Source organism: Camellia sinensis, chromosome 8 (genome assembly GCF_055761805.1).
Source record: "Camellia sinensis isolate YWXY chromosome 8, ASM5576180v1, whole genome shotgun sequence".
In the NCBI taxonomy this organism is placed as follows: domain Eukaryota; kingdom Viridiplantae; phylum Streptophyta; class Magnoliopsida; order Ericales; family Theaceae; genus Camellia; species Camellia sinensis.
This window is the reverse complement of record NC_138968.1, coordinates 37,305,010-37,319,667: the sequence shown is the minus strand read 5'-3', so window position 1 is coordinate 37,319,667 and position 14,658 is coordinate 37,305,010. Positions and strand designations below refer to the sequence as shown.

At 34.0% G+C, this 14,658-nt stretch overlaps 1 protein-coding gene across 1 annotated transcript; it reads right to left on the bottom strand.

Moving 5' to 3' along the window:
• Positions 1–2,583: 2,583 nt before the first annotated feature.
• LOC145797705 (uncharacterized) lies at positions 2,584–3,786 on the bottom strand. The gene has a single exon (XM_082885114.1). The coding sequence runs from the start codon at positions 3,784–3,786 to the stop codon at positions 2,584–2,586; it is 1,203 nt and encodes a 400-aa protein (XP_082741240.1).
• Positions 3,787–14,658: the final 10,872 nt, after the last annotated feature.

The following is a 14,658-nucleotide window of genomic DNA, read 5'->3' as shown; positions in this document are numbered from 1 at the left end:
ACACAAGTGTTTGCTTCACGAAAAATGTGATGAATTTCCTGTACTCCGAGATGGTCGAGGAGCCACCTGCAATCATAAATTAGATTACTAAACGGATGATGTATTGGAGGCCGATTGTTCAACAGATGTTGCACAGTGGTTGCACCTGTCTCTACTTCAATATTAGGGATGTTGAGGTCTCTTGCCAATTGTAACCCATCACGAAGTCCCCATAATTCTGCTGCTACACTAGTTGTGTACCCAATGTTGCGGCTAAATCCACTGATCCAAGTACCATTAAAATCTTTGATGATACCCCCTGCTGAGGCAGCCCTGGGATTGCCAAGAGCTGCTCCATCAATGTTGAGTTTGAATCGGGGAAAGTCGGGAGGTTTCCAGTTCACAAAGGATAAAATCTTGGTCTTGGATGGGTGAGGAAAATTTGAGATGAATTGCCAATGAACGGCAATAGCAGTGATGGCGGTAGGATTGATGAGGGGGGGTGGGTTGGTATCAAAACAGAAGGCGTTGCTGTGTTTCCAGATGGTCCAACAAGTGAGGGGAAAAATGACAGCCCAAAGACACGATTGATGGCAAACGTTCGATTCACAATTAATGCGGAGCCAGTGGGGAGTGTCTAAAGAGAATGAGGGGGTGAGGGATTCGGGAATGCCTAGGCGGGTCCAAAGGGCCCAAGAAGAGGGACAATCACGCAGAGCATGGGTGATGGTTTCAGGATGGGATTGGCAGCAGGGGCAAAGGTTGTCTTGAGTAATCTTTCGAGTGAGAAGGAAATATTTTGTGGCTAATCTGGCATGTGAAGCAAGCTAAAGGAAGTGTTGAATCCGGGGGGTGGTGGGCGTGTGCCAAATCCATGACCAACTAAGGAAAGGATGGGTAGAAGATGGTTTGAGGGCAAGGAGGTAAGCCGATTTATTGGTGAAAATACCATCATGTGAGGATGTCCAAGTGAAAGTGTCTTCAGCGTGAGCATGCCAGAGAAGTGTGGTGCTCTCAATTTTGGATTTAATAAGATTGGGGAGGATGATGGAGAAGCAATCAAGATTCCAATGGTGGTCAACCCAATAATGGTTAACTTTGAGGCCCAACTCTCTAATGGTAAGGGGGCCCTGTATGTGGCTGCGAATGCTCCCCACACCTAGCCAATTATCAAAACCAAAATGAGGTGTGGCTACCAGTTTTGACTAGTTTATATGAGCCATCATTGAATAACTCTCTACCTTTCCTGATATTGCGCCAAGTATGGGAATGTCTACTCGAGATTTTTGTTTTCGTGGAGTATTTAGCCCTTAGAAATTTTGTCCAAAAGGCTTCCTTGTCCAAGTGAAATCTCCAAATGAGTTTGGCCATGGCAACTAGGTTGGAAAGGTAAGATTAGCGGATACCTAGACCTCCTAGGTTTTTAGGCTTGGTGACTTCATTCAAATTGACGGTATGTATTTTTTGGTGATTGGGGAAGGAGCTCCACAAGAAGTCTCTACTGAGTTTATCAATATGGTTGGTGACCGATTTGGGAAGGGAGTGGCATTACATCACGTAAGCTGGGATGGCTGAAGTGACGGCCTGAATGAGGGTGCTTCTACTTGCAAGGGAGGGGGTCTTGGCTTTCCAGACAGAAAGCTTTTTTTGAATTTTTTCAATGATGAATCTGAAGGTGGCCTGGTTGGGTCTCTCTTGAAAGATGGGACAACCCAAATATTTGCCAATGGTTTGGGAGATAGGAAATTGGAGGATGTTAGCCAAGTGATTGCGATGGGATTGGTTAACATTATTGGAGTAGAAGATTTTTGATTTGGTGGTACTAATTTTTTGGCCCGAAATGACGCAAAAATCATCCAAAATGGTTTTCATCGTGATGCAGTTATTTTCGGTCACTTCACTAAACAAAATGATGTCATCCGCAAAGAAGATGTGGGAGAGGTAGGGGCAATTTCTGGCAATTTTGATAGGTTTCCAAGATTTGTCCATGCAAGCTTAAGAAATGGAGGAAGCTAGATATTCCAAGCAAAGAATAAAAAGATATGAAGAAAGAGGGTCCCCTTGGCGGATGCCCCTAGACGGAGTGAAAGTTTCAGTAAGATCACCATTGAAAATGATGGCAAATTCCGTGGAAGAAATACATGAAAGAATAAGATTGATCCAATGAGTGAGGAAGTTGAATTTGAGGAGCATTTGCCTAATGAAGCTCCACTAAAGGCGGTCGTAAGCTTTGTCAAGGTCCAATTTGATAAGAAGACTACCTTTATGACCTTTTTTATGTTTGAAGTTATTAACCATTTCTTGGAGGATGATGACATTGTCCGTGCTCTTGCGGCTCAGGAGAAAACTAGATTGGAACGGGCTAATGAGGTCATTCAAAAAAGGTCTTGATCTATTCACCAGAATTTTTGAGATGATTTTGTAGATGGCGTTGCATAGACCAACGGAACGAAAATGGGTCACCATCTGGGTCACCATCTTAGGTTTCTCCGTTTTAGGAATCAAGCATAAAAGGGTTCTATTAAAGGAGGGATCAAGTTTGCCCGTGGAGAAAAAGTACGCAATAGAATTATAGACCGAATCTTTGATACTCTCCCAGTATTTCTAAAAGAAGATAGAGTGAAGTCCATCGGGGCCTGGTGCCTTGAGAGGTTTCAAAGTCCAAAGGGCTTGTTTGACTTCCAGCATGGAAGAAATTGCCGAGAGGCGAGGGTGGTGGTCGGACTGAATGATGAGGAGGGTTAAATCGAGGGACAGAGACAAGGGTGCAGAGCAAAGGCTAGAATGAAACAGGTTAGTGAAGTGGTCAATAAAGATTTTCTTGATGGAATCTAAATCAAAAGTCCAGTGGTCATTCGGGTCCTTAATGGCGAGGATTTTATTGTGGCGGCGACGAGATAAGGTAGTGAGATGGAAGAATCTAGTGTTGCGGTTGCCATCAAGAGTGTAATTGACGCGGGACTTGAGGGCCCAAAAATCTTCTTCTAATTTGAGGAGGCTATGATATTCTTGGGTGAGAGTGAGTTCTAAGTTGAAGAGAAAAGGAGATGGGTGGGATTCAAGAGCCCGTTCAGTGCCAAGAAGGCGGGCAGCAAGCTTCTTTTTCCGAAAAAATATGTTGCCAAATACCTCTTTATTCCAGATTTTAATTTGGTCGATGAAGAGGTCAGCACAATACTTGAAAAGGGTCTTACGAGGTTGCCAGCAACTATCTACAACACTGAAGAAGAAAGGATTCGAGAGCCAAATTGTTTCGAAACAGAAAGGGCGAGATGTGTTTGAGGTGGGATATGGGTTGGTGTCAAGAAAGACAGGACAGTGGTCAGAGTGGAGTCGGGAGAGGTGTAGAACATGGGTATTGGGAAACAGGGTGTGCCAATTGTTGTTTCTCCAACATTTGTCAAGACGTTCCCGTATGAGACTACCCACAGCTCTAAGATTTGACCATGTGAATCTTGGTCCAGAAAAGCCTAAGTCGATGAAGCTACAATGGTTAATGCAGTCTTGAAAACGGAGGGCTCGATGAGTGTTGATGGGTCTACCGCCCGCCTTGTCTGAGCTTGTTAGAATTTCATTGAAGTCTCCCATCATAAGCCAGGGGAATTTGTGAGAATCCGCAAAAACTTTTGAGCTATGACCACATAATTTTCCTGTTGCTATACAAGGGACTAGCATATACAGAAGAAAAGATTCAAGGAGTGGAGTTAGGAGATACCTGGACACAAGCATGGATTTCTTGGGTAGAGATGGACAGTATTTCACAGTTGATTTCAAGCTCATTCCACAGCAACCAAATACCACCCGCATATCCAGCTGGTTCGACGACAAAATTATTGGTGAAGCCTAGGTTCTCCGCAATAGATTTGCCTCTTTCTCCCCCTACCCGAGTTTCAGTGATGACCAGCATTTGGGGCTTATACACAGTGAGTAAATCAAACAGATGGCGGCGGAAGTGAGGGTTTGCCACACACCTACAGTTCCAAAGGAGAATCTTCATTGGAGGTTTGAATAGTGGAGGTGAGGGGCAAGAGAAGTTGCCCTCCGGTAAGGTTTCCTCCTCCGAGGTTAGCCACTCGAGTTCAAGTGCAGCGGTGAGTTGGTCCAAAGAGCCGGGATTAGAGTAATCAAGTGTTCGAGGCTGGAACTTGGGAGCCTCAGACAAGACTTCATGATAACGTGAAGTTTGTAGAGGTTTGGTTCTGCTACTATGTGTTTGGCGCTGTAGGATGCTCTATCCATTAGGAATTCTCGTGGACTTGCTACCAGGCAATGGGAGTCCCTTTGGGGTTGTGGAAGGAGTGAGAGAAATGTTTCCACAAGTATGTTTTTGAGGACCTGTTACAGGTTCGGGAGGAGGTTGTGAGAAGGAATGGACACTTGGTTGTATTGAATCGTTTGGCGGGGAGCATCATCTGTATGAGTGTACGGGGTTGAGAGGAAATGCACTACCACTGTCTGTCTAGCTGATTACAAGTTTGGAGAGGGGGTAGTAGGGGATTAGGGACATCCAAATGTTAAGAATGTCAGGGTCGTACCAGCTGAGTAGGTGAGATGGGTCCCTCTGGATCATGGAGATCAGTTGGTCGTCCACTTGGTTCAGATAGTTGATGCCCATGTACCAACCTTGTCTTGCTTGTTAGGGAAGATTTTGTGGGTGAAATGGGAAGCAAGGTTCTATGTTGGCTAGAGAGAGTGGGGTCGGGTGATTGTGAGGGGATAAAGAGGATATGAGTGGGGGATAGGGGCGTGGTCGATGTGGAGGGCAGTGGCGGCGAGGCATTATTTGTGAGTGAAGAGGAAGATAGAAGGGAATGAGGGACGGAAGGTTTGAGAAGTTTAAGGTTGGAGGGTGGTGATGGGGATTTAAAGTGAGGAGAGAAAGCTGAGGGTGACAAGACAATGGAGAGGTTCAAAATGTTGCTGGTGTTGGACAGCCAAGGTAAAGAGGGACAAGGTATCAAAGAGGGGTCTGTATTTGCATGGGCTGAGGCGTGGCAGCAGTTTAGGATAGCAAAATAGTTGGAAACAGGAGTAGGTGTCAAGCACACACAGCTCGAGGATGGTATGGACTGAACAGAGGGGTTTGACTTGGGGGTGTAGGTTAGGGGGGTAAGGACAGAGGGGTCAGAGAGGTCAGCTGGGTCAGGGAGGGTAGGTGGGACAATTGTCTTCTTCCTCCAGACCTTAGAGGTGGTCGCTGGAGGAGGTCTTGACGCTGGTATAACAGAAGACGATTTTTGAGGTCGAGATGGTTTTCGTCGTGCCACTTACATCCAATCACCAAACACAGGTTCAAAAGTGGCTTGGGTTGACAACAACTTGTCACCAACAGTGGGTACAGAGACTGAATCTTCCATTAACAGTGAGTTGTCTTTCTCTCCAATTTCTCATGAATAGATTTCTTACCGGTAAAAGGATGGTTATTCGTACTAGTAAAAAACTTGAGAGAACAAATTATGTCAACTTATACGTTGTTTGGGGTTGATTATTTGATTTTTTAATTATTTTAGCCTGATTAAAATAATTGAGTTTGGAAAGATAGTTGATTTTTTTAATTAATTTGATGGTTGTGAAAGAAAAAAATAAAATTATTATGGATTAGATGTGACATTTTGTCTTTTTTAGTTTATTGTGTCTTTATTGACTTTTTTAACAGAAAAAGTTAAAAAGTAACTTGCCAAACAGCACCTTAGGCCAAGTTTGGCAATCCCAATATAATCCATCTTTTTATCTTTTTTCCATTGCATCACCTCTCTACTTTTTTGCACATCTTTTCGTAAAAAGACAAAAAGTATACTTATTTAGGCCATCCTAAACAACCCCTTAATATTGTTATAAAATTTTATTGTATATTATTCGTATCTTATCAAAATTTATGTGTCTGTTTAGTTTAGTGTTTTTAGATGAATTTTCGTTTATTTATAATGATTTTTTTTTCTTCATATTTTAGTCAATTTTGTTAAAATCTAAATCTTCTAAAGTGATTTTTTTTTTTTTTTGTATAGTTAAAATTTTTTTAAAAGTGATTATCAATATTATCCTCAATTTATTACTATTGTGCCTTCAATTTTTATAAAATTAAGGTCTCATTTGAGAATAAGTTTTTTTAATGATTTTTTGACTAAAATATAATGTAAAAAAATTAATATGTTGACGATGACTTTTTGATTTTTTACGAAAAAATGTGCAAAAAGTAGAAAGAAAATAAAGTCTTTGACTTTTTGATATAAATTGTTAGCTATTTGATTTTTTTAGTGATTTTTTGACTTTTAGGCTAAAAAGTGATGTTGCTAAAATCTCTATCATTAAAAAAAAAAACACTCTACGAAAAATCACTTTAGAGGATCCAAATTACATTTTTTTTTTCTCTGTTTTTTAGATATATCTAATTAAGATGTATCTACCAAATTTTTTTAAGAAATGACTTGGATATTTAAAAAAAAAAACACTAAAAACAAATAAAAATTCGAACACAAATTTGTATGCAGTTTTGTTGTTTTCATTTATTTTTAGTGAATTTTTTTTCATAATTTAGTCATTTTTTAAACTTTTTAGCTACATCTAATCTTGATGTATCCAAAAAGTTTTTAAAAAAAAATGACTAAATTATGAAAAAAAAATCGATAACTACAACAGAAAATCAATCTAAAAATAATTTTTAAAAATTAAAACCAAACAAAGCCTATATGTCTGAATATAAAATTTTAAGTAAAAATGAATTGTTTAAATGTACATTTTATTCATTAGTTTAAATCTAAATAATTATTTTTTGGTAATTTTTTTTTTCTTCTAATGACTGTAATAGTGCATATTGAAATTTTATTTAATGTGCAAATAAAAATTTAGGTGACCCTATTAACACCACAAAAAAAGTTACACACTTAATTTTTCATTTTTTTTCTATAACAATTTTATAATAACTCTAATTTAAAATTATTATAAAAAAAAAACTCAAAATTTACAAACTCAACTCGAAGCGCCAATTTGGCTGGTTCAACCAACCAAGTCTTGATTTGTTCAATTGGCAACAATCGAACAAACTTGATTTATTCAATCAACAATGCTCAATCAATCAAATCAAGTTTGTTTGGCCCTAATTGGCCAAATAAAACTCCAATGCAAAAAAATGAAATAAAATGAAGTCTTAAAAAAAATCATTTCCTATGTCGACACCACCCCAATCCCCTTCCACCGTGGTTATCCTTGTTTGTAGTGGTGGAAGAAACGGAAGAGAGAAAGAGGAGGATGTTAAGAGAATATGAGAGATTAGGCAGAGAGACATATTTGAAATTATAGAAGTTTAAAAAGATAAAATCAAATTTTAATTTTTTTTTACTGTGAGTATTGTAAAAAAAGTCTTATTAACAAGTGTCCATGCACTATTTAAGATAGTAAATGTAGTTAAATGTATAAAAAAAAAGAATTATGCTAGAGTCTATCAAATTTTTTTTCAAACTTCCCACGTCGGTGTAGGACCTACACATATGTGGATTTGTGTGAGGGAAAATGCTACAAATCCCAAATAATTTATCAAATCTCTTACATGGGTGTGAGGCCCACATAAAATTCGCATGTGTGTCCACACACATGTGAGAGGTTTGATAAAAAATTTGATAAATCATAATCACACCCATATGAGAGATTTGGTAAAAAAATTAGTAGATTATGTGGGATCCATAACAATTTTTATAAAAAATCATAATAAATACAGTTAGATGTGTGGGGAAAAAAATATTCACTATTTATTCCTACAATTTTAATGCTAATCTTAAATGCTTACAATGCATTTTTTAAATACTGTTTTAACCTTCACTTTTGGTATAAAAAAAAGGGCAAATTACATATACACCCCTCCAGGTTTGGTTAAATTACAGATACCCCCCTGAGGTTTCGGAAATTACATCCCGCCCCCTGAGGTTTGTATTTTCATAACAATTTACCCCCTGAGGTTTATATTTCATAACAAATTACCCCCTAATTTCTTATGCAAATATAGCATTCAGGGGGGAATTCGTAATTTCTCAAACCTCAGGGGGTATCTGTAATTTTGTCAAACCTGGAGGGGTGTATATGTAATTTGCCCTAAAAAAAAATTATTTCTATTGAGAATATGAGTTGACCCTTAATTTTTAATTTCTTTTACTTTATGAATTCATTTTTTATTTGACTTTCAATGAATATTATTTTTTTTAAACAAAGTATTAAAAAAACATTCAAGACGGAAATTAATTTTTATATGAAAAATAAGTAAACATAGTTTCTAATAATTTTTTTAGCTTATTCTTTTCGGTGCAAAATTAATAAGCATATAAAACTCTTTTAAAGTTAAATGAAGAGTTAGGTTTGTTGTATAAAAGAATTTAACAAATATAGAGGGAATTTTTTTAATTAAATTAAATGAAAAGTCAAATTAAGTTATTTTTATCATCTGTAATATTGTTGAATTATTTTAAATAACGTAGTTTATTACTTTCAATGTTAGTTCAGAAACTTTGTTAGTGAACTCATTGGACAATAACATTTATTATCGTTTGTTGTACCTTAACAATCATTTATTATACCTTAACAAGTGTTCTCGGACACTATTAGCATTTGCCTCATAAAAAAATGGGAGTAAAACGCAAAATGTTGTATAAATAAAAGCTCCTTGCAAAACTAAGCCGGCCATTGGGCCAAGGAGATCAGATATATGCTTATTTGGGTTTAAGCTGAACTTGTCCTTGCAGTTTTGGCTTGCCCTTGGGTTCCGTTTGTTGAGTAAAGAGATTATTAGTATGATGGATATAAAAATTCTTGGAGTTTTGGATTGCCGTCAAGCTAATTAATCCCAAAATGCTTATTAAGGTTTGAGCTGATATCCCTAGATTGTGATTGGTTAATCTACTTTTCTTTGCATTTCTTGTTCTCCTTAATTGTTTAGGTGTGACTTTGTAATATTTATAATTTATTATTTTTTAGGATAAATTGTATTGACTTTCTCTGAAATTTAGAAAAAATACAATAAATTCAATAGTTTTGATATAATTATATTAACCTCTCTTTAGTAAGTTTAAATAAATCAAAACTAATTTGAATGGTGCACAAATACAAAAATAAATAACGAAAAGTATATATTTTTCATGTAACAGAGATGATAATATCATTTGTTTATATATATATATATATATAACTAGCAAATTATTGATGAAAAGGGGATTAAATTTTATATAAATTAAAATCTCCAGAAAACTTAATATAATTATGTTAAAATTATGTACTTAATATATTTTCTCTAAATCTCAAAAGAGGTCAGTTTAATTTATCCTACTTTTTTATTAACAAAAAATATATTTAGTATGCACAAATATTTTCTTAAATTTATTTTGAAAATATATGAAAAAGGTGGCCAAAGTTGATTTTTAGTTAGAGGTAGTGGTTAGGGTTGATTATTGATCAACAAAAGTGAATGGGACTCGTTGGAGTTGGAGCTGGAGTTGGAGCTGGTAGCTGGAAGTAGTTATTGGTAGCTGTGTGGGTTGGTTGGATGTGAAAGGGACTCGTCGGAAATAGTTGCTAGAAGTTATTATTGGCAGCCATAAGGGTTTGTTTGGATGTGAGGGAGACTTATTAGAGAGAGCTGCCGTAGGAGATTATCAACGATGGTGGGTGGAGCTGGGGATGGCCAACGATGGTGATGGTAACATAGGATAGAATGAACAAAAATTTATTTCAAACCAAACAAAATCACTTTTTTTTTTTTGTTTTCTTTTGTGTGTTTACTTTTGTACTTTTCACAGACTTATGGGAACGAAATTCACATATATTTAGATGTCATTTGGTAACTACATATTTTAGTCAAAACGTTAAAAAGTTATTATAAATTTTCACATCACTCTCTTTACTTTTCTGCATATTTTTTCTTAAAAAATTAAAAAATTACTAAAATATTTTGTTCACAAATGAGACCTTAATATCGTAATGTATTCATTACATAAAATATAATGTCCATAATTGTTGTTATTTCTCATTTTCAATGAATGATTTTCTTAAATTTTATATTAAAAAAAACATAGATGCAGTGGTGATTTCAGGAATTTTTTTTAAGGTATTCATAATGGGTCTAAGAATTTTTTTTAGGATAGACATTCAAAAATTTATTTTTTTTTAGATTTTCAAATCACACACGTATAAATAAAATAAAATTCTAATATATTGATATTATTGTTTCAAAAATAATATGTAGATACAAAAATTTACATAAATATATTTTGTTTTTATCACTAGCATGATAAAAAAAAATGAAGAAAACTCTTTTAATTCAAATTAAGGTATAAAATTGTTGATCAACATTAACATTTAAGTGATATAGTTGTTGGGAATGACAAAATCACATAATTTTGTCAATAGAAATGATATATCTCTCTAATTTAGAAGCTCTAAACAGAGTTCTAATGACTTGGCAATGAAAAAAAGAACACAAGATACAAACATCACATCATTATAAGACCCACACATCATTAAAGCTCTTAATCTTTTTTCTTTTGTCAAATAAGTACTTCGTACAGGCTGAGAAAGAAAAAATTCAAAACATGTTATGTGTCCACTTCACAAAACATATATATTGATTAAAGGGTTATGGGTTAAATTGAGTTGGGTGTTGAAAAAAGTAGACTAGATGAGTCTTCAATTAAATTGGGTGTTTAGAAAAGTGAGTTAAGGTGTTCAATATAAAACTTTAGGCTAAATTACACGCATATATATAATTAAAAAAATCCAAAATGTTGGATTGAATAGGGGTGAGCATGGTCCGGATTGGACCGGATTGGTGTAAAACCAGAACCAATTCGTTATTTACGGTTCCTGAAAAATTAGAACCAATCCAATCCGTTTAAATCATGGAACCAATCCGAACCAATCCATTTAAATACGGATTGGATCGGTTTAGGACCACGGATTCACATAATTAAATAATAAAAAAATATATATATAACACTTTAATTTCATAAAAATATAAACATAACACTATATTAGTTCCACAATAGCAATATATCTTTATAATAGCGACATACTGTTCTAGAATTTAAACAACCATAAGAAAATTAGTTTCACCATAAGTATTTAGACCATTACAAGTTAAAACTAAAAACTAACAAACAAAAGTAATAAAAGAAGATATTAAACGGGTTTAGGTTTGAGTTTAGGTTTTATATGGAATAAGTGAAGATACTATGGGTAAGGATGTATAATAAAAATATAAACTATTTGTATACGGTCCGGATCGGTTCCAATCCGAAACCGTGGGGTTCAATCCGGAACCAATCCGTGGACTACGGATTTTTAATTCTTCAATCCGGAACCGAACCACGGATTCAAAAAACCAATCCAAACCTATCGGATTGGACTGGACTGGATCGGATTACGGATTTCACGGATTCCTTACTCAGCCCTAGGATTGAACCCCCAATGCAACATGTAAAGTCGCCCTTGCATACATGGCACTCAATTTTTATATAGCGTGAAAAACACTTCCTTTCTTATTCTTTTTGAACTAGTATATCACTTGTACTATGTACGGATTATATTTATAATTATTTATATATGTAAATTGTAATTTTTAAATATATTTTTTTAAATGTTTTTTTTTTCTTTTTTATATTATATTAAAGTTTAATATTTTGATAATAATCATATGTGTTGGACTTTTCAAAGAATTAAATGTCTTTTTTTTATTATATTATATTAAAGTTTAATATTTTGATAATAATCATAAGTGTTGCACTTTTTAAGAAATTTTTTTTATGCTTGTTCTTAATACATTAAAGTGTTATTATGAGGAATAATAATCATATGTGTTGGGACTTTTCAAGGAATTCATATGCGTTGGATTTCAAAGAATTTTTTTTTATGCTTATTCTTAATGCATTAAAGTGTTATTATGAGGGTAAGACTTGAGAGTTGGGAGAAATTAATAAATGCTAAGATTTTTTTTTAAATCAAAAAATTAAAAAATTTAAATTGAGAGATTGAAATTTCTACAAAACTTGGGACTAAAAATCCTATTTTACTTAATACTCCCTCCGTCTCAAAATATTAGTCCCTTATTCCATTTTTCATTGTCCCAAAATATTAGTCCCTCTTCAAAAATCAAGTACAAAAATAATATAAATTTCTTATTTTGCCCTTCTTTTAAATTAATAAACAATATAAAAAGTACAATTATGACATTGACATTCCCAAAAAATGTACTATCAAAAGGGTAATTTTGAGAAATTAACTTTTTTCAAATGCAATAATTGTACTACTAAAAAAAGTTAAATTTTTTAAGAGAGACCAATATTTTGGGACGGAGGGAGTATATAGTATACATTGGAACCGAGGGTTGATTTGGTGGATGAGACACATTCTAGTCTCATTATGCGCAATGCAACTTTCTTTTTGTCTTCTCTTTTTGTCTTCTCTTATTCCCTTTTCACTTATTTAAAAGAGATGTTTTTGTTCCTTCTGTTTTTTTATGCTTGAAATTAATGTTTTTAAAGATTTTCAACGCCTTATCAAGAAATCATTAGTTTGATCTTGTATATATATGATAATTTTTTGACCTTATTGTTGAAAAAAATGATTTTTGGAAACTTTAATTTAATATTAAAGTGTGGTGACTTTAATTAAATATTAAAGTGAGTCCTAATCATTTTTTGTGTTGGGTTCAAGTGAGCCAAAAACCATTGAGTTTTGAATAAGAAATTGTCAATAAATTGCTTCATGATGTTAGATTCATGAATAGAATTTTAAAGAATATTTAAATCTTTTTTTCTTGACTAAAGGGTGTGAATCCTTTGGGCATCCATACTTTTCATTTTGTGAAAAGGGGTTATGTATGCTTGGTGTTTTAATGACTAGCCTTAAAGGCTAGAGGCTTTTCCTCTCTCCCCTATACATGTATAAATTAAGACCCTCCTGTCAAGTTTCAAGATAGAAATTTTTGCTTCCATTTTACAAGTCAGTTTGCTTGATAGTTCCTATTGTGAGAGAGAGCTGCCATTGTTTTGTTCGCTAAGCTAGACAGATAGTGCTTCTGCCGTAGCTGGTTTTGACCGTCGTATCCTGGGAGACAGACGCCGGGTTTCCTTAAGCACTCGACCCGTGAGGCGGCGAAATCTGTTTTAAGGAAATTGCTTCTGTGCAGGTTTCGGTTTTGTCTCTTTACCCTTTATTGTTTTTTGTGTATTTCTGTTGAAATTTAGTTGTAATTATCAGCATATGTTCTTGGTATATAATTTGTTTTCTTCATAAATCTATTTATTTAATTTCACAATTTTGAACAACAAGCTTAAAACAGATTTTATATATCTTTTCTATGAAATTGATCGAATAGATTTATATAGACTATTAGATTAGCTTTGTATAATGTTACTAGGAATTGTTGCGGAATTGCTCACTATTTCAATAATTGTAAATTATGCAATGGTACTCTCTAATTGCTTAGTTTAATTAGAATGCTCTATTATAATTTGCATACTTAATTGTATTAGTATGATCTTGTTTTATGCGTATGGTTCATCATTTCCCTACCATGATTTGCATGAATTTTAAGGTTATAAAATATAATTTATGGATGTTGCAATTTTGACATGCTAATTCTATTCTAGTCTCAATTTGTTACATGCTTATTATTTTCTAGGCTAGATTACATAATTTAATGTATTTGGAGTTATAGAGTTTTATGAATTGTGTACATGATTAATCTAAATTATCTAATTGTGTGCATTAATATGAATTATTTAATTGGGTGCATTAATTCAAATTATCTAATTGGGTGCATTAATCTGAGTTATTTAATTAGGTGCATTAATCTAAATTATTTATTTGGGTGCATTAATCTGAATTATTTAATTAGGTGCATCAATCTGAATTATTTAATTAGGTGCATTAACCTGAATTATTTAATTGGGTGCATTAACTTTGAATTTGACTTTGTATTTTGTTTTGGTACCTTTTATTAGTTGGTTACTTATATAATTAATAGTTGGCTAGATGGTTTCAATTATTTATTATAATTAATTTTTTTTTAGATTATTTGTTTGTATTTTGTTGTGGTTTGCTACTAACTTTCTTTGTAGGGATACCAATGCGAAAAACAAATATAAAACCAAATGAATAGAATTTGGGATGTAAAAAACAAAAATGTTTGGACTACTAATTTTTGTGTTGAATAGGAATACCTAAGCGTGGAAAGGCTTTTGGACTAAATAGAATCCTTATGGATTGGCTATTTTATTTAAATATTTGAAGCATATTTTTTGCTTGAGATGTAGTTGGTTTGTTTATCAATTTGTGGTAGCAGGTTTTATTTGCTTGTTTTGTTAGAAGCATTTTATATGCGTGTAATTGTTATAGCAATTTTTTAAATTGTTTGTAAGTTTGGAACTTGGTTTGGTTTTCTGTGATAGAAACCAAAGTTTTAGCTTTGGCTAAAGAGTAGTTCTTATTTGTTCAGAAATGACAACTAAGATGGATTTGGTTTCAAACCTTTGGAGTTTGAGGAAGTCTTTGGGTTTAATCATTTTATTCCCAAAGTGTTGGAAAACCAAATTTGGAGAAAGTCTTTGGTTATAATCTGATTATGTCCAAAGTGTTTTGGTTTTGAGAAAGGAAACCAAATTTTAGCATCAGCTAAAATATTTTTGATTTTATTCAGAAATA